At 40.0% G+C, this 21,174-nt stretch overlaps 1 protein-coding gene across 2 annotated transcripts in view; it reads left to right on the top strand.

Moving 5' to 3' along the window:
* Positions 1–21,174, top strand: part of tmem132e (transmembrane protein 132E) — a 692,467-nt gene that overhangs the window by 636,126 nt on the left and 35,167 nt on the right. For both annotated transcript variants that reach the window (XM_060912829.1, XM_060912828.1), the window contains exons 5-6: positions 10,564–10,707; positions 18,441–18,646. In XM_060912829.1, coding sequence (XP_060768812.1) covers positions 10,564–10,707; positions 18,441–18,646 — 350 coding nt within the window. The remainder of the gene's footprint in view (positions 1–10,563; positions 10,708–18,440; positions 18,647–21,174) is intronic.

Here is a 21,174-nt window from a genome sequence, read left to right as displayed (position 1 = left end):
AGAGAGAGAGAGAGAGAGTGCATGTCCCCATTATTCGATTCAATAACTTTAGTGTTGTATGAAAGTGATGGGTAAAGAATGTACACTATGAGAACACGGGGGCGCTTTTCATTTTCGGACTTCAACAGTCAGTATATTTTACCACCATCTTGATTTATGTCATGATCATGTGGGCGGTGGATTGTGTTGTTCTAGCATTGGCTGTCACAAAGCAAGTATATATTAAAGCTATAAGGAATGCACTTGGCCAGGGCTTGACAAAGAATGACAAAAACATGCTCAATAAAATGTACAAGTAAACTTTAAAAAATAATAATAAATAAAAAATATGGACATTTCAGCAGACATATGTTGCCCTGTGCACAACCTTTGGTCTGCATGGACTATACGGAGTAGCTCTATGAATAAAAGGTCAAGCTACTGCATCAGAGCAAACCACTGATGAAAGACAAATAATAATAATGTTGTGTCTCCTGTTTTATTTATTATCTATTTTTAAAATGCATTATCAGTTCATTCTATGTCAATGTGTTTGTATTCGGTTCGAGGTCTGACAAGAATGGCCAGACTGGTTCGGTGACCGTTACGCTACGGTAACTCAAATAACCACTCTTTACAACTGTGGTGAGCAGAAAAGCAGGTTCCAGAGAAAATGGACAGATTGGAAAAAACTGTGATATGCCAATGGTCAGCACTTCAGGCTGGTGGGGGTTGTGTACTGATGTGGGGAATGTTTTCAGCAAATCAGTGTCCTATCCAGTAGGAGTATGGTGTTCCTAATAAAGTGGCCAGTGAGGTAGAAAACACTGGTAAAACCTGTGAGAATCAATTTCATATTTGCATATAAAAAGATTACATGCCATGCTTCGACAGCTATGTTGTCATCTATGTTGTTATTTATGGTGAAGGCTGTAACATATATACACATACATCTCATGTCATTATCTTTAGCCGCTTTATCCTGTTCTACAGGGTCGCAGGCAAGCTGGAGCCTATCCCAGCTGACTACGGGCGAAAGGCGGGGTACACCCTGGACAAGTCGCCAGGTCATCACAGGGCTGACACATAGACACAGACAACCATTCACACTCACATTCACACCTACGGTCAATTTAGAGTCACCAGTTAACCTAACCTGCATGTCTTTGGACTGTGGCGGAAACCGGAGCACCCGGAGGAAACCCACGCGGACACGGGGAGAACATGCAGACTCCGCACAGAAAGGCCCTCGTCGGCCACGGGGCTCGAACCCGGACCTTCTTGCTGTGAGGCGACAGCGCTAACCACTACACCACCGTGCCGCCCCTATACACATACATATCAGACATAAAATTAAAAACACTGACAGGTGAAGTGAATAACACTGATTATGTTGTTACAGCAGCACCTGTCAAGGGGTGGGATATATTAGGCAGCAAGAGAACAGTCAGTTCTTGAAGTTGATGTGTTGGAAGCAGGAAAAAGGGGCAAGCGTAAGGACCTGAACGAATTTGACGAGGGCCAAATTGTGATGGCTAGATGACTGGGTCTGAGCATCTCCAAAATGGCACATCTTGTAGGGCAGGGGTGTTCAAATTGATCCATAAAGGGCCGTGTGGCTGCAGGTTTTCATTCCAGCCATGCAGCAGCACACCTGACTTGGCTCATTCAATCAACTGAACTGTCTTCACACAGTCAAATACTTGCAGCCACACCCACCCTTGATTAAAGGGTGGGTGTGTCAGTTGATTGAATAAGCCAAATCAGGGTGCTGCTGCATGGCTGGAATGAAAACCTGCAGCCACACAGCCCTTTATGGATCAATTTGAACACCCCTGTTGTAGGGTGTTCATGATATGTAGTGGTTACGACCTACCAAAGGATCCAAAGGACAACCGGTGAACCGGCAACAGGGTCATGGGTGTCGAAGGCTCATTGATTCGTATGGGGCACAAAGGCTAGCCCATATGGTCCAATCCCACAGAAGAACAGAAGAGCTACTGTAGCACAAACTGCTGAAAAAGTTAATGCTGGCTAAAACAGAAAGGTGCCGTATATACACATAGAGTACTGTGCAAAAGTCTTAGGTACATGTAAAGAAAAGCTGGAGACCAAAAATTGCTTAAAAATAATGAAATGAAATGTTTCAACATTACAAAATACTATAAACAGTAAGCAGTAATCCATAAAAAATGAAACAAAGTCAATATTTGGTGTGAGACGACCCTTTGCTTTAGTCTCAGGTACAACGAGTGCAGTTTTATAAGGAAATGAGCTGTAGGTTCTATTGAGCATCTTGCAGAACCAGCCACAGTTCTTCTGGACACTAGTCACACTCGCGTCTTCATTTTGCACTAAAACCTTCGTTATGTTTTCTTTTTTAATCTGAAAAGTGCTCTCTTTATATAATATGCTACTCAGATACAATTTTTTTTTCTGTAACATTTAATTTTGTGCTGGAAAATGAACGAACGTTTGGAACTCCGAAATGTTTTTGTACCGTCTCGATAATGTGGAAGTCATAAAATAGAAATCTATAACAAAGTTTGTATGAAAAAAAAAAATAGGGGGCCTAAGACTTTTGCACAGTACTGTACACTGTAAAAAAAATATTTGTTGTTTTAACTTAAAAAAGTTAGTGCAAGGGCTGCCTTAAAATTTTGAGTTCACTGGAATTCACATAGTAAGTTAAATTGTTGTGAACTTACTATATTAATTTCAGTGAACTCAAAATTTTAAGGCAGCCCTTGCACTAACTTTTTTAAGTTAAAACAACAAATCATTTTTTTACAGTGTACATATATAGTCACAAGATCTCATATTTTGTCGTTTTTCATTTAAAAAAAAATGTAACGTCCAGATTTATATTCTTCGCTGCTCGCACGGCTCTCTGCACACACCCACACACAGATGAGCACATTAGAATTTTTCAGGAATGGTGATTAGCCAAGGTAGGGCTGACTTGTTTCATACGCAGAGGCCAGGAGGTTATGGAGCCGGAATCAAAACACAGATTGTGACATTTGAGTGCTTTGAGTGCTCATTTAGGATGTGGGCCTGCAGCTATCAAACTTTGAATGATTACTCCTAAGAATTTTACCTAAAAGGTGAGAAAGGAACCAAGTTAAAGATGTTTAAAACGATTTTTGGTCTTCTTTTCTATAATAGACTATGAACACATTCATATCATGTAATAGTGCGTTAATAAGGCATCATACACAATTATTTATGGAAATGTGTCACATTTTAGAGCTACATATGTCGATTAGATTAGATTAGATTAGATTAGATTAGATTAGATTAGATTAGATTAGATTAGATTAGATTAGATTCACTTTATTCATCCCACATCGGGGAAATTCACGTGTTACAGTAGCAAGAAAATGTCAAACAGACAACAAATAAAACTGAAATAAAATTTAGACAAACGAAGGATTAAATACAGAGGGCTATTTGCATTATCTACCGTGAAAAAGTATAGAAATATTGCCTTATTGAGAGGCTCGGAAAAATTGCACATTACAGGTAGACTCTGTATATATACACACATATATACATAAATAATATATATAAATATAAATATAAGCATGCATAAAAATAGTTTAGGGCCTATATTAATTGCACATAATAATTGCATCGATGAGAGATGGCAGAGGTAGTAGTGGTGAAGTAGTGCAAATATAACGACAAACAGGTTATTGGTGCTACATTACAAGTTGTGGGTGTTATACAGTCTGACAGCAGTTATACAGTCAGACATTCATTATAATGAATGACCTGCGGTATCTCTCCTTCTTACACCGTGGGTGTAGCAGTCTACTACTAAAAGAGCTGCTTAAAGCCCCCCACAGCCTCATGTCGGGGGTGAGAGGGGTTATCCATGATTGAGGTCAGCTTGGCTAACATCCTCCTCTCACCCACCACCTCAATGGAGTCCAGAGGACAGTCCAAGACTGAGCCAGCCCTTCTGACCAGTTTATTAAGTTTCTTCCTGTCCCTCTCTGAACTTCCACAGCCCCAGCAGACCACAGCGTAGAAAATCGCTGATGCTACCACAGAGTCATAAAAAGTCCTAAGCAGTATTATGCATTGAGTTGTTTACATAATGCATTATAAGTAGTGTTATTAACCCATGCCCCAGTTTGCATAGCATATAATGCATTAGCATATATACTATAAACGGTAATACCTTTTTATAGCAGCATATAATGTCTTATGAATGCATTATAGCATGTTATGAATGTATTATACATAAAGCCTTCATAGAAAATGTTACCCATTTTTTTTTTTTATAAGTGAGATTTCTTCTGTAGTGTATTCAGTTTTAGATAGATATAAGATCACTGTAGCAGTCAGCAGCACTTTATATAAATGTCAGTTATCATAAGCTATGGACGCTAGGCACCCAATTCACGAGTCATCCAATTCATGATTCATTTCGATTCATGATACTGGGGTCACGATTCAATTTTCCCACAATATTTAAAAAAACAAAATCAAGAAAATTTTATTGCCAAAAAATTTTATTTATTTTCTTATTCTTTATCAGTATAAATATTTCTGTTAAGTTTTAAAAAGGTTCATTTTCTTAATAACCAACAATAATTATTTACCCACATTTGTAAATTTTGAAGTAATAAATAATAGCCTATTAAGTAAAATATTCCTTTTATTAAAAGTGGAAAAGTTGGTTTACAACAATTTACTACACAAGTCTGCTGGTGAACTAGCCATAGAGAAAATATGGGACAGAGAACTCTCCACATACAATCAAGAACTGGATTGGGATGAAATATGGCTCAATCTCTCTCAAAGTTCAAAGAATCTAGCTCACCAGCTAATTCATTACAAAACTATCCATAGAGCGTATGCAACCCCTTACAGGAAGTTCCAGATGAACCGTGCCCCAAGCCCTATCTGTAACATTTGTAATGCTCTACCTGGCACGTTTTTACATATGTTCTGGGAGTGTCCCATAATTGCAGATCTGTGGTCTAGTGTAATAAAGGACCTCTCAAAACTGCTGGGCATCAATATCCCAAAAACACCACACATTTGTCTTCTGAATGACATCACTGATCTAGACTATGCCCTTATCCAACAGAGAATGTTGATGACAGGCTTTACAGCCGCCAAAAAAGTAATTTTGCAATTATGGATTAACCCCCAGGTTCCACCTCGTCAACTTTGGATTAACTACTTGGACAATATCGTTAATTTAGAATATCACACAGCTAGACTAAACAAGGCCATGCCTTCCACTTTACAGAAATGGCAATCATTCCTAGGTAGAATTCAAGATTTAAGTAAATCCCCTCTTCAGTGAGTGTACCTACAGTATGTCTACATAATTTCAATTTGTATTACTACCATTATTGTGTTTTGTTTTTGGCTGAGTGCTTTTTTCTTCTTCTGTTTTTACTTATCTCTTTTTCTCTTTCCTTGTAATGCCCTTGTGGGCCATACCCTGGTATATGGACTGAAAGGACTATATGGACTGTATGCATCTATCCATGTGTACCAGAAGGTTTCTTTTTAATGAATGTATTGTGTAACCGTCTGCCCCCCCCCCCAAGAAAAAAACAATAAAAAAGTTGATCACAAAAAAAGTGGAAAAGTTAGCAACAAATAGGCCTTTTCTTAATAAACTTTTATGAACATTTGTACTACTTTCATTTGCTTCTCTTTTCTTTATCTTTCAGCAGTCTGTATAAAGAGAGCACTGATTTCTTGTTGAATCTATTTGTACAGTCAATCACACAACATCTGTTTCCCATTTTAGATCCATTTTTGTGCATGTTTTCATGGCATTAGAGCTGAGTTACTTCTGCTTACGGTGAAGTCACTTGCATTCCCTATTGCTATTGTACATTATTGTGCCCTCTGCTGTCTAAATAGTACAGTTACCACGAGGAGAAATTAAAAGATTACGCAGCCTGATCATAGTTACGATTCATTTTTTATTTCATCAGTTCATTATTTCATAGTCATAAATTTATATTCTGATTTATCCTCACATGATATATCATTACATGCCGACCGAACACACATCCATATCATGTTATAATGCAGTCATATAGCATTATACACATCGTGCATGTTATTTCTGAAAATAAATGCCACTTTGTAACTATATTTTGCATTATGTATTGTTAACATGATAAGTAGTGTCTGTAACACACCAAGTGAAGACACTAAGTGTTTCGGGTGTTATTTTGTCCCATTCTTCCTACAAACAGGTCTTAAGGTGTGCAAAAGTACGGGGTCATCGTTGTCGTTTTTTGTTTCAAAATTCACCACACATTCTCTACTGGGGACAGAGTGGCTCTTCTTCCACAGCCATACCTTTTTAATGTGCACAGAATGTGGTTTTGCGTTGTCTTGTTGAAATCTCCCTGGAAAAGATGTCTTGAAGACAACATATGTTGATCCAAAATCTCAATGCACTTTTCTGCATTAATGCTCCATCACAGAAGTGTAAGTTACCTTTGCCAACGGCACTGACACAACCCCATACTGTGACACACCCTGGCTTTTGGATTTGTTCCTGGTAACAGTCTGGATGGTCCTTTTCGTGTTTGGTCCAGAGCACACAGCGTCCTTTTTTTACAAAAAAGACCTGGAATACTGATTTGTCTGACCACAATACACATGTCCACTGTGTGATGATCCATCCCAGATGCCTCCAAGCCCAGAGAAGTCGACGGTGCTTCTGGACACAGTTAATATAAGGCTTCCTTTTTGCACAGTAAAGTTTTAACTGGCATTTGTGGATGTAACTCTGTATTATAGCTTGACAAAGGTTTGCCAAAATAATCCCGAGCTCATGTGGTTCTATCAGCTATAGATGAATGACGGTTCTTGGCGCACTGCCGTCTCAGGGATCGGAGATCACGGGTGTTCAGCTTAGGCTTGTGCCCTTGCCCTTTACGCACTGAAATTCCTCTAGATTTCATGAATCCTTTAATGATATCATGCACCACAGAGGGTGAAATATCCAAATCCCTTTATATCTTTCTTTGAAGAATGTTGTATTTAAACATTTCAATAATTTTCTCATGCATTTGTTGACAAACTGCAGATCCTCTGCCCATCTTTTGCTTCTCAAAGACTAGGCCTTTCCTGGATACTGAATCACTGCTCCCTTTTTTTTTTTTAATTTGCATTTTCCATACTGTCCCAATGTTTTCTGATTTGGTTTTGTATTAAATTATCGTAGTAATTATCGTTACATGCATAGAACTTTATTAAGTTCTAAAATTTTGTAATCCAAAGAGACACACGAGAGAGACACACACGGGAGAGAGAGAGAGAGAGAGACACACGAGACACGAGACGGGGGAGAGAGACGCGAGCGAGACGGGGGAGAGAGACGCGAGCGAGACGGGGGAGCATATGACTAGTGTCTAATGTCAGGCTCCATAAAGCATTATAATGTATGTCTATAATAAAATTGTAATGCAGTATATCACAGGTTTTGGTGTGGCTATCATAAGTTAGAATGTGTTATAATGCATTACAACCTTAGTCTACTGTCTACAATGTAATGTTACTGATGAACTGATATTATAAGGTGCATATATTATGTATAATCTCAGTTTATTTATGAAGTTATATGCTCATGGTCTATGAAGTAAGGAAGAAAACATGACTGGATGTGGAAAATAATCAACAGCGATAGTAAATGGTAATAGAAAATAATCAGCCTGACATATCGTGGAGTTACTGTACTATTACCACCCTGACGTTGATTATTTTCCAGTTAACACCATGTCCTGAAGTGTTTCATTCCTCTTATACCATAGCAGTTTAATTTTTGAATAATTGGCAAAGGACATATTGTAATTTTTATCCCTTTATAGGTATATGTAGTGTTGTGGAACATCCATGAATCAAGTTGGCGCTGTAATAAAATGCATCATGGCATAAGTGCAATTATAATGCATTATGAACACCGGATTCATTGGAAGTAATATGTTGTTTTGAAGACTGTAATATTTTATAATAGTGTTACGCTACAGATTATTGTATTACATCCAGAGGCAACGTCTGGAATTGGCTTCATTTTTCTGCAGAAGCGTTCATCATCGGTTTCGGAATGAGGCAAGCAGACAAGGAACATAGGGCAGTGTAAGAATTATGATTCTGCGACTCCCATTGAGGAGGTATCGAGACTTCAGCTCTAATACTTAGTTAATAACTCAATGACTATGCTTAGACAGGGAAATATTAATCCACACTGTTAATTTTCTAAGATTAATCTGCGAGTGGAACATTTATGGCCCTAGAGAAAGATTTTGCGTTCGAATTTTGGCACTCTTTAGTCATGAGAAATGAGGGAAGTAAAGGAGTAAATGGGCTTTTATGGCAGAGCAGGGAGAAAAAAGCAGAGTTTTGAGAATGAAGTAAAATTTTGGGGAGTAAATCCTCCTTGAATGGAGCTGATCAATTATGTCAGTTTTGTGGGGGGGGGAGGAGAAGAGATGCCATGCAGAAGTGTATTATTGAGGTCATTTTAGTTTGAAGGAGACTTGGTGACTCTCGCATTATTTTTAATACTCTGGCGTGTTTGCGATTGAAGTGTAATGAGAAAAGGATATTTTTAGCATCAGAAATTAACAAGACAAGCCTTGAGGTTTTGTTTTTTTTTTTGTATGTGTGGGATATTTTTTTTCTGCCATTCCATTTCTGTTTCCATAATTTCTCTTGCTTGTCAAGTGAATAAAATGACAAAGTTTAATGAAATCATGTTTTCCTTTATACTTGCCCTCGAGTATGCCGAGCTCCAACCCGGCACCTTCTACAAGTGAGCTGATTTTACTGAGGCATGAGACTGAGTACATACAATTTCTCCCCCATTTGTTTTTTTTTTCCCCATGTGGAATAATTTGCACTCCTCCGATTTACGTCCCTGCAGCAACGGAACTAATGAATAGAATAACAGGAGAAGCAATTGACTAGCTGGTGTGCTCTGTAATTGGCCCCAGTGTCTGCTTTTGGGTGGTTTAATTGAAAGACCTGTTTGAATATGTGGCCAAAAAAAAAAAAGCATCAATTTGCAAGTTCAGCTACTACTGCAAGGAGTGGATGCTCATGTTTTCCAATGCTCTAAGTTCTTGCACTTGACCAAAATCGTACCTACCAGTTAGCAATGGCTATTTCCAAACTATATTTTTTCTTATGGAGTAATGAGTAACACCATTTGTCTATTAGGTTGGTTCGTAATTCATGCGGTTTATTATCCCTCGCTGGCTGAAAGGCCCGAAGGGGGATTATGTCATGGCGATTTCCGTCCGTCCGTCCATCCTGGGAAGGGTGCTCACCTTCTGCAATCAACTCCTCTCACAATTTTTGGAGGAATTTCACAAAACTTGGCAGGATTCTTTTTTTATGTCGGTAGTATGCACATTGTAATTTCGTTCAATTCGGTCACATTTTACCAGATATGTGGCCCTTGATTAACAACTTTGTACTTTCACAATTTCATGAAGGTGAGCTTGCTTCCTGACATCAACTCCTCTCACAATTTTTGGACGAATTTCTCGAAGCTTGGCAGAAGGCCTTGTTATATGATGGTAATACTCATATTGCGATTTAATTTTGTTTGTGAAAATTTTACCAGAGTTTTGACCCTTGATTAAATAACTCATACTTTGACAATTTCATGAGGGTGTACGTTCTTCTGAAATCAACTCCTCTCACAATTTGTGGAGGAATTTCACCAAACTTGGCAAAAGGCTTTGTTATATGACAGTTATACGCATATTGAAATTTCGTTTAATTTGGGCAAATTTTATCAGAGTTATGCTCTTGATTATTAACAAACTTGTACTTTGGCAATTTCATCAAGGTGTGCTTGCTTTCTGAAATCAACTTCCCTCACAATTTTTATCCCCCGCTGGCCGAAAGGACCGAAGGGGGATTATGTTGTGGCGATGTCCGTCCGTCTGTCCATCCCAGGAAGGGTGCTCACATTCTGCAATCAACTCCTCTCACAATTTTTGGAGGAATTTCACGAAACCTGGCAGGATTCTTTGGTATATGTCGGTACTACGCATATTGTAATTTTGTTAAATTCGGTTGCATTTTAGCAGAGTTATGGCATAGTTGCCAGCAGGGGACATTGTGCTCTCAGAGCACTCTTGTTTAAGCTTTTGTACAAGTAATTGCTTTGCAGAAGAACAACCACCATGAATTTCTTTGCAAAAGTTAAAATATCTAATTCAATTTCCTGTCCCCTCTAATTCACTTAACAATAACTATTAAGTCTGTCTTGAAACGGAGCAGTATGTACTCATTTGCCTATTTAAACGAGAAATATGAGCCTTTCATTTTCAATCCTAATAACCCTGAGATTTATTGGCTGCATTCTAGAAGGTCGAGTTGTATGCCCTTCAAAGACCGCTACTCATAGCCGCTTTCAGCTTTATACGCCTGGCGTAGACAGACAAAAATTTATTTCTTTGTCTCCAGACTCTTGTTTTCCATTTAAAACCTGCACTAAACCCCAGATGAACTGAACCTTTTGTTGCAGTTTGTTCTCCTTCTCTCTCATCTTCAACCCAATTCTCTCCTTGACTCTAGGACACAGAGATCATCAACACAGCCGTGCTGACTGGTCGGACCGTCGCCATCCCAGTCAAAGTTGTCTCAATAGAACTGAGTGGGACAGTCACCGACATCTCCTCATTCGTGGAGTGCAAGTCGTCCAATGAGGACATCGTCAAGGTATTCTCTCTTTATTATCTCCCAGCAGCCAATGAAAGAAGAGAGCCAAACCAAAGGTGCATTAGTCAAGATTAGTCAATATTGGAGCGCTGGTAGTTAAATATGTGAAGTACAACAACATGGGAAAGATTTTTTTTTTTAATTCTTGAACACAAAAACATCCCCATCAGAATTTACAGCAGCCAGCAGAGTTCAATTAAATGGTTAATGGTGTTAAGCGTTTTAGCCTGACCTGTGATTTTTGTGCACTGGGCCATTCAGTTGTTCAACAGCAAAGTTATAAGACTGTAAACAAAAAGTACAGCTCATACTGATTAATGAGAATGGTCAAGTGTTCATTCAGTGTCCTGCTTATCTTTCTAATGAGCTCTCATGAGGTTTTCAGCTGAGCATCACTACTGATTTGCATCATTAGCTGTTGCATCCATTTCTGTGAAGGTTCATCCAGTGCATTACCTAACCTGGCTCTCAGAGTGTAAAAAATATATATATATCTACTTGATTCATTATGTAAAACCGGCCATTCAACTCAACAGTTACGCTTCATACAGATTGCGTTTATGTAGCCGTCCAGGGTGAATGTTGATAATTCCACATAAAAAAAAAATTCTCCATTTTGGAAAAGCATTGCCTATTTTTAACATGTTTCTTGTTGTGATGGGTTTTTGGAAGCACGGTGATTTTTGTTTTGTTTTGTTTTTGGGTCACAGTAAAATGATCCAGTTGGATTCTTCTGTATTTTTTTCCGAATAAACTGAAATGGGAGTGGAGTAAAAGAGCTTCAGGAAGTGTTTTATTTTAAGAAAAGAAAAGGAAAAGAAAAACATGACCCAGACCATGGTTTACTGACAGGATCTCTCAGCCACGTCATACACTTATACGTATGCTATAGCTGAAACGCATTATTATTGTGTTCTACATATTGTATTTTTTTCTAGTTTATTTTTACGAGTATGAAAAATATTTCACCTTTAAACAAAACCGTCCATCAAAAGCATGACCATAGGACAGCCAGAATTTCTGGGTAGAGTAATCTTACAGCCCATATTCAGTGCTTTTAAACGAAAACTCATTCTATAAGTATTGCCACTGGGTATGCCATTCTTTTTTATGATACTATACATAATATTGTACTATCACTCAGAGTTTTCCATCTCCTTTAGGCATGTACAAGCTTTCCGATTCTGCTCATGCATGTTATTTCTCCTCTATAGACTATACCTTTCGATTCCCAGTTCTTTTTTTGCCACCATAAACTCGACATCATAGCCAAAGACTGCGATAAAGAACGTAAATGCATTTTCAATTATCATTTATTGCAGCGTTTTTATATTTCCCATAAAAGTTGCTGTCCGTTTCATTGGCGCAGTTTCCACAAAGCATCATCCATGCTAACTTTTAACAAGCTTTGGAAAAGATCGTTAACATAGCGACCTCTTCTGATATCGGTGAAATTCAAACTACGCGAGAGCGAGATGAGACATGAGATCCATGCGTCAAAGGCAAACAGAGGCCAAGAGTTGCCATGAAGCAGGTTGAAGATTTAGAGACCACTGGCTGGCAGCTTATCGAGTTGGTTTGCTTGACTGGGCTGTCTACTTTGGAGGCTAATTTGAAATGAGGTGTTCACAGTGTGACTTACACACGGCCTGACAGATCAATGAAAGGATTCATTCAGGAGAAAAAGTAGGGAAACTGCAAGGAAAAGAAGAGAAAAGGAATCGGAAAAAAACATCTACAAGAAAGGAAAAGGTTAAGGGCCCAAATGACACCCTTTTAGTGGCTGGATTCACTGAACGAGGAACAGCTTTTGTCATTTCAAACAGGGTTTTTGGGCTTTTCTGAAATCAGCTCATGCATTCAGACTCGGGAGAGATACTAATATAGCAAGGTTCGCATCTGATTATGTTTCATGCTTTAAAATTCCTTCAGGTGTTTCTTTAGCTTTACACACGTTGGTGTATTGGGGCTTTCTTAGCCAACCATTTTCATTTGAATTTTCATTGAATTATTAGCATTTGATTCAGAAGTACTATTTTTAAAAAGGGCGAATGATTCAGTGATTTAAGCTTCTATTAGATGAACTGTGCTTGTGCAATATAATGATTTAATCGCATGAATTTATTGACAATTAACCATTCTGTCTAGCCAGTGGGTTAGGGCAAAAGAATGATGCTCGATGGAAGAAGAAAGAGCTAGTCTGTGTCTTGAAAATGGAGAGCAATTCACGTTTAAGGAGGCACTTTTTCACCGTTTAGTCGTCATTTTGCCCTCTGTGTGTTTTGCCTTTTATGGAGATTTGTGGGTGTCACTAAATGCAAAGCAGCTGTGTCATTGGTACCAACGGTCCTTTACAGACAACTTTACTGAAATGCCTATTGTTAGCTTGCAGTGTTGTAGTCGAGTCACTAAACCTCGAGTCTGACGCCAAGTTTACATTAGACCGTATCTGTCTCGTTTTCTTCGCGGATGCACTGTCCGTTTACATTAAAACGCCTGGAAACGCCATGAAACGGGAATCCGTCAGGGTCCACGTATTCAATCCAGATCGTGTCTGGTCCGGTGCTGTGTAAACATTGAGAATACGCGGATACTCTGTGCTGAGCTCTAGCTGGCGTCGTCATTGGACAGCGTCACTGTGACATCCACCTTCCTGATTCGCTGGCGTTGGTCATGTGATGCGACTGCTGAAAAACGGCGCGGACTTCCGCCTTGTATCACCTTTCATTAAAGAGTATAAAAGTATGAAAATACTGCAAATACTGATGCAAATACTGCCCATTGTGTAGTTATGATTGTCTTTAGGCTTGCCATCCTTTCACTTGCAAGTGGTAAGTGACGCGCATGCCCGACATGCACTGAGATCACACACACAGCGGCTCAGTCCCAAATCACTGCTCGTGCGCTCCACTCGCGCGCTCTGTGAGCTGCGCAGGGCCGGAGCGCGCACCCTCCAGAGGGCACTCGCTGTTCAGGGCGGAGTGATTTGGAGCGCAGGATGCCTGCGGAGCCGAGCGTATCCGTGTATTGGCGTTGCTGTGTGCACGCAAATTGTGTATTGGCGTTGCTGTGTGCACACTAATCGTTTTAAAAACATTAATCTGATGATCCGCTGATACGGTCTAATGTAAACCCCACCTGAGTCCAATCTCGAGTCCCCAGTGTTCAAGTCCAAGTCATTAAAAAAAAAATTCGAGTCGAATCTGAGTCAAGTCCACCACTGATCCGAGTTGAGTCCGAGAACAAGACTCCAGCCGCACCATTTGATGGTAGCTGTTTTAGCGCCATTAACATTAGTTTATTTCTGAACATGACGTATGAACAGGTGAATGTGCATTCTCTTTGTCAGGGAGTGCAAGGTATTCTGTCAGAGATGGTTGGGAGACGGATGTGAGTGCAGAAGGTGTGTTTATTAATGCAAGCGAAGACAGGTAAACAATCCAGAATGGCAGGCAAAATCGTAAACAGTGAAACGGGCAATGGGTCGAGCGAGGCACAGGAAATCAGGGATCAGGAAAGCAAACAAGGAAATAAGGCTCAGTAATGTGTCAGCAACGCAACTCAATACTTCGAAAAGTAAGTGCGTTTTCACAGTTTTTATATCGGCGCAGTGATTGAGCCTTAATCCTGTGCAGGTGTGAGTCATTTATGGCATGTGGGCGAGAGCCCGCTTGATGCACACGCTGTCTGGAGCATGCCCGAGATTCTATCTGATGCATGTGCCAAGGCACACAGGTGTGACACTCTTGCATGAAATTAGTACAAAAATTAAATGTAGACATAAATATTTTATGCCAAATTATTATGCTGTGTTACAAAAGATAAAGAAAAAATCAAAGTCCTCGTCTCCAATTTACGAGTCCGAATGCAGTTAATGCACGAGTCCGAGTCCAAGTCCGAGTCATCAGTGCTCAAGTCCAAGTCAAGTCCTTAAAATTAGGGCAAGAGTCAGACTCGAGTCGGAGTACTGCAAGCCTGGTAGCTTGTGAGTGCTGCTTGAGCTATTTGTTGTTAATGTTGTTAATTTTTCAACCAATTTCGGCAATTGTTTCTTTAAGCTATGTGCTGTTGCATTGGAATGAATTCAAATTGATGTAATGAGAGAAGGAATGAATCATCACACCTTTAGATTTGGTTTTGACCTTCATAAACAAAGCAGTTTTTGTCTTTTGCGCTGAGCATAATATTGCAATCGTGGGCCCGAGTGTGTAGCGAGACCCTGTTAGAGCTTGTCTTCGAAAGCAGGAAACTGTGAACAGTGTTCCTCTCAAGACTAATCACACTGGTCACCTGAAGTTACACACAATATACTCCACACTAGATGCCAAAGATACACCACACTAACCACATGTTATATCCCAACACCTCTCCAAATACATACGATGCTCATGGCGTTAGCATTGTTGTGATTATTAAGTTAGGACTTGCAGCACTGTACTGTACGTGAGTGCTTGGCCATTCAAAAACACACAAAAACACACATCTGTATTTAAAACCTACTCTATACTTGGTCATGGGATCAATGTCAAACTTATCCAGTACTTTCCTTAATTGCTCGCACCATCATTTAGTCTGCCAGTGCCATTAACCCACATTAAACTGTTAGCCCACTCTATTACCCCACAAATGTGCTGTCAATTTAAATACCCATCAGCGCTGCATTACGTATGCATGCACACTTCATACTGACTAGAGTCAGTATGGTGATTTTTAAAGCTCAGAACCTGCCTCTTTTACACCATCTGTTCATGATATGGTCAACACAAGGGCATGGGAGCATCATCTTGTTTGGGTACAGCTAGAAGCAATGTGTAGGAGGACATCTGAAACTTCGAGACCTGTAAGTCATATCTGTCAGCGGGTATCTCCTTGGCGCTTTACTAATGACTTCGACACTTAGCTGCTCAGCCATCCCCAGATACTCATGACACTTAGCAGCATCTAATGAAGAGCCCATGAGAGCAGCTTAAAAAAGAACCTAGAATGGATGTAAATGGATTCGTAAGATAGATGTCTACTGCTTCCCACCACCGAGCTAATGTCCTTATATTGGGTTTGATCACACACGACGTCTATTGAAAACATTACATCACGTTAATGGCATTTAGCCGATGCTCTTATCCAGAGTGACGTACAACATGCCCAGAGCAGTCTGGAGAGCAGGTAGGGGTGAGGTGCCTTGTTCAAGGGCATTTCGGCCATTCCTGCTGGTCCAGGGGGTCAAACTGGTGACCTTTTGGTCCCAAAGCTGCTTCTCTAACCATTAGGCCATGGACGAGCAAAACAAGCTGATAGGTGAATAGGCAATGCTGTATTATCCCTTGGTGTGAATGAGTGTGCAATAGACTGGCATCCTATCTAGGGTGTATTCCTGCCTTGCGCAGTGTTCCCGGGATAGACTTGAGATCAACTCCTGACCCTCACCAAGACAAAGCAGTAGTCCTATCTTGTGTCCAATGTTCCTGAGCAGGGCTTCAGATCCTTAGCATCTCTGACCATGATCAAGCATAATGAATGGATATTTACTCCTATAGTCCCAAAAGTTTCTCAACATGGGCTCCAGTGTATTAATGTGTCAAAGGGAATTTTGAGAATTCCTGCTGTTGCCCTTGTACATCGCAAACGATCAGTTTTCCATATTTATAGTTTGGATGACTGAATGGGTGGTCTGGATGTTGAGTACTTGATAAATGATGCAGGACAAATCTCATAACCTGTGAAGACTACATCTCTCACCCTCCATCAGGATGAGATAACCTCAGATTACAGAGTCAGTTGGCCAAAACCTCCAGATAAATCATAGATGTATCCTAAAGCAAAAAAATAAATAAATAAAAATCTCTCTTTATATTACACTAAGTAATGTATTATTAAAGGTCACTGTGTGTTTACGGAGCCGTGAGTGGAATTAAAGGACCGGAATAGAAAAACAATTTGTTTCTGCCCATGTTACTAAGGTAGGGAAAGGTTGAGCTGATTTTATAATGATGTGATAATGGAGTTTTTTGTTTTGTTGTTTTATAGTTGAAGTACTTTCTGTGAAGTTACAGGTACAAAGGTTTAAAACAATAATCACTTTCTGGAAAAAAAAATCAAATGTACCTAATACAGCTGGAATCCACTAAGTACTGTTTGGTGTAGGGGCTCCTACAGAAGGAAAAACAGGACGTACACAATGAAAGCTGCGCTATGGTTACAGGCTCAGAGTAGGGTATTACTGTGGGTCACATTTACCTAAAAAAAAAAAAGATTTGACACCATAACGAATTAAGCAAGAAATCTCTTTTTTGGAGCTTAAGAACAGATTAATGCAAAATGACATTAATTGGGATGGAAATTTTTGCATCGAGTGGTTGTTGCAAATTAATTGCATTGGCCAAAAAATGGTGTTTAACAGCAAAACTTAGTCTGGCTAACGCGACAAAGCTCTACAAGCTATTGGTCTGGCCAAGATATTAAGCCCAACCGTTTCCCAGAGCCCGTGGTTGACCCGCCTCCCTGAAATGCCTCAGTTTGCTACTGGTCGAAGCCAGAAAAGGCTGTGACGAAGCTTAAACCAATCACATCACTCTTTCCTCTGACGTATGCGACGCGACGGGGCTAACTGGTAGATTAAACTCTTACCGAAGCCGGTCGGGAGCAAGGCGAAAACGTCCTTCCTTTCAATAAATACCTCCAGGGCTGCTCTTTGCTCCGTTTTCAATGAGAACTTCCCGTTGAATGCTTTCAATACAGCATCTATGCGTAATAGATGCGGAAGCGTGAATGAAGCGCTTCCGGCATAGATTCTGTAAACAATCTATGGCTTCCGGTCGCAGTTCTACTACGTCAGTGCCTTGAACACGCCTCTACCCAGGGCCGTTGGAGATGCTCAAAGTTGATTGGTTCCCGATTTTTCGGGAGCTTGGAAGAGCTGTAGATAGCTTGCCTGGCCAGACTAAGCTCACAACAGGCCCTCGTGTTGCGTCACGCTTAGGATGGGCGGGCCCAGGCTAAGCAAAACTAGTCCATTGCCAGCACCTTTCCCAGAGTTTTACTAATCCATAAGTATCCAAAAAGGATTCAGTTCGATTTCTCAGACAATACTAATACTATATATTTGGCTAAAAGTGCCATGGCCAGGCTTGTAACACTCTAGTCCAGGACTCAGACTTGAGTCCGAATCGTGCCCTAATTTTAAGGACTCATGACTTGACTTGGACTTGAGCACTGCTGACTCAGACTTGGACTCAGACTCGTGCATTAACTGCATTTGGACTCGTAAATTGGAGACAAGGGCTCGGATTTTTTCTTTATTTTTTTGTAACATGCCATAATAGTTTGCCATAAGATATTTCTATCGACATTAATTTTTATACTAATTTTGTGCAAGAGAATGCACATTCACCTGTTCATATGTCATGTTCAGGAACAAACTAACGTTAATGGCGCTAAAATGCCTGGAGAGAACGCCCCTAGGATTGTCCGCTTTGGTTATACAGACTTCTCGTGCAGTGGGAAAAAATGCACTGCCCTGTGTTCAGACTTGACTCAAATTTTTCTTTAATGACTTGGACTTGACCCGGACTTGAACACTGGGGACTCGAGACTGGACTCAAGGTTTAGTGACTCGACTACAACACTGGCCATTGCGCCATACTACCTCTCAGTCCATGTCCAAACACAGTGGTCTGTATGGAATTCATACAAACTGAGTTTTCATATGGTATTAACTTTGCTTTCTACCCTCACAGGTGTCCATGAACTGCGATTACGTGTACGTGAATGGTAAGGAGACGCGAGGCTCCATGAATGCTCGTGTGATCTTCAGTTACGAGCACCTGAGCGCCCCTCTGGAGCTCACTGTGTGGGTGCCCAAGCTGCCGCTAAACCTCCAGCTCTCCGATAACAGCCTTAGCTTTATCAAGGGATGGAGGGTCCCAATCCTGCCTGACCGCAGGTAAGATATGGTTTTACCCAAACTAGGGCACGAGTGTGGCTGAACTGAGTGCGCAGATCAGTGCAAGGCGTCATGAATTGCATCCTGACTAACAAGCAGATGGAGAGTGGTGGGAAAGGAAGTGCACTCGTCTCAGCGCTCAGTGCTCACTGAACTGATCATGTTATTAGTGCATTAGTGTGACAGTATACACTCCCCCCCCAATATCTGTATTGCTGCATCACTACTTTTATCCACAACTTCCTTCACACCTTCATTGTTATCACCTTGGTACTTTTGTATGGAATCAATTTTGTGCCAAAATGTTCATACAATACTTTTGAAATATCAAACAAAAACAACAAATCAAAATACAAAAAAACAAAAAAAGTCAATTTTTTTTAGACTGGCAAACAAATTATTCGTGTAATCATGCAAAAATATCAGTCTATTACTCTTCAGAAACCTTTTATTTTTGTTCCGCGTCTTTCTCGGTTTTGTTTGACGGAATTTATTTTGGTTGCGATTCCAGCTTTCTCGTTTGTGCTCCCTGACTTTTTGCTTGCAGTTTTGGCACAAACTTCACGTGTGGGTGGGCTGTCCAGGAATGCATTCCCATTGGCTAACTTGTGTTTGACTGACAGCTACGCTCAGCCATTCCCTACTCGGATTTTGGCGGACTGTTTGACGAGTGGCCGATCCATTGACGGTAAACAAGGATCGAGTGGACTTCAGTGGCGACTATGATATTGAATTTACACTTTGTTGAATTAATTCAATATCATAGTCGCCACTGAAGTCCACTCGATCCTTGTTTACCGTCAACGGATCGGTCACTCGTCAAACAGTCCGCCAAAATCCGAGTAGGAAATGGCCGCAACAGCCTCCGGGGAATGGCTGAGCGTAGCTGTCAGTCAAACACAAGTTAACCAATGGGAATGCATTCCTGGACAGCCCACCCACATGTGAAGTTTGTGCCAAAACTGCAAGCAAAAAGTCAGGGAGCGCAAACGAGAAAGCTGGAATCGCAACCAAAATAAATTACGTCAAACAAAACCGAGAAAGACGCGGAACAAAAATAAAAGGTTTCTGAAAAGTAATAGACTGATATTTTGCACGATTACACGAATAATTTGTTTGCCAGTCTAAAAAAATTGACTTTTTTTTGTTTTTTTGTATTTTGATTTGTCGTTTTTGTTTGATATTTCAAAAGTATTGTATGAACATTTTGGCACAAAATTGATTCCATACTTTTGCATATTCAAAGTGGGAGAATGAAGAACAGTGGTGTTTGAGTATCATTAGTGTATGAGAACTGTTACCTTACCTTTCTAGCATTTTTTTTCTCTCTCTCTCAGTGGTATCTTTCAAAATTTTGGACATTTCGAGGAATTTAAGCAACAGCAGACAAGTTAACATGCAACAAGGTTCCAAAGAGGTTTCAGTAATTGGACTGTTTCTTCAGTAATTGGATTGTTTGATCTCTACTTTCCAGACAACGGATTTGCAATGAGGCAGTGGTTGTGTGATTTAATGTCATGCTTAATTTGAGGGTATTTAGGTCTATATTGGATGCACTATATACCATCACAGCACTTTAATGCACAATACTACCATATCAAGGGATCGAAAATAATTACTAAAATTGATATAATCCTACACACAATTGTTATATTCATTGGAAGTCTGAAAGACACAGTTGTGACCAGAATTTGGATGCCTTTCCTGGTGATACTTCAAATATAAAGTAGCTACTGCTTGTTTGTTCAACACTGTCCTCATTCCATGTCATTGGTAAAGGTCTCATCTGTCCAGAACACTTTGTTTTAGCTAACTTTGACCTTTATGGTCTTAGCGCTTACCTGGAATTGGCTGCTTTGATTTTCTCAGAAATAACGTTGTGTTCTTCTATTTATGGTAATCCTTAATTCAGGATGGAATGGAGAGGTTTCTTGAAATGTTTGGTCTACACTAAGTGTTCTTCATTCATCCATGGGTGTAGAAAAGGGGTGAGAATCTTTAGGCCCCTTACAAGTCAGGTGTGATCGTTACTCAAAGTGCCATGTTGGGATTCTCAAAGGATTCCCAATGTATTCCATTGTGAAACATACAATTCCGCATGTTCGTTGTATTTTCAAACTACACCAGCTTGCATTCTGCAATGTGTCCATACAGTCGCTTTAAAGTGGTGGGCATAGGTCGACTTTGCCTGTCTTCACTATCTGACATCTGCTTTTTAGCTTTGCTAATTTCTAACACTCACATAGAACACTTGGTAGGGTACATATTTGTTTCACCACCAAATTGGTCCAGATTTACGGCCAAAAATAAAAATTGAGATGCATCCAAAGATTGATTTTTTTTCTCAACCGTAGTGTGGATATACATCATCCCATCTCTGAAAACTATTTTGTGATTGTGCTTTTTTCACAATTTTTTTTTTTTTAATAATTAGCTCAAAATTTTAAAGGTCTTCACAGTTGACTTCTATCTTCCCGTGTTAATCGCTGGTGGGCAGAAAGGAAAGCATCAGCTTTCAATTTATGTCT

This window comes from Neoarius graeffei, chromosome 28 (genome assembly GCF_027579695.1).
Source record: "Neoarius graeffei isolate fNeoGra1 chromosome 28, fNeoGra1.pri, whole genome shotgun sequence".
NCBI classification, from domain to species: Eukaryota; Metazoa; Chordata; class Actinopteri; order Siluriformes; family Ariidae; genus Neoarius; species Neoarius graeffei.
The sequence above is the reverse complement of the archived record's forward strand: the minus strand, read 5'-3'. Positions and strand labels throughout refer to the sequence as shown.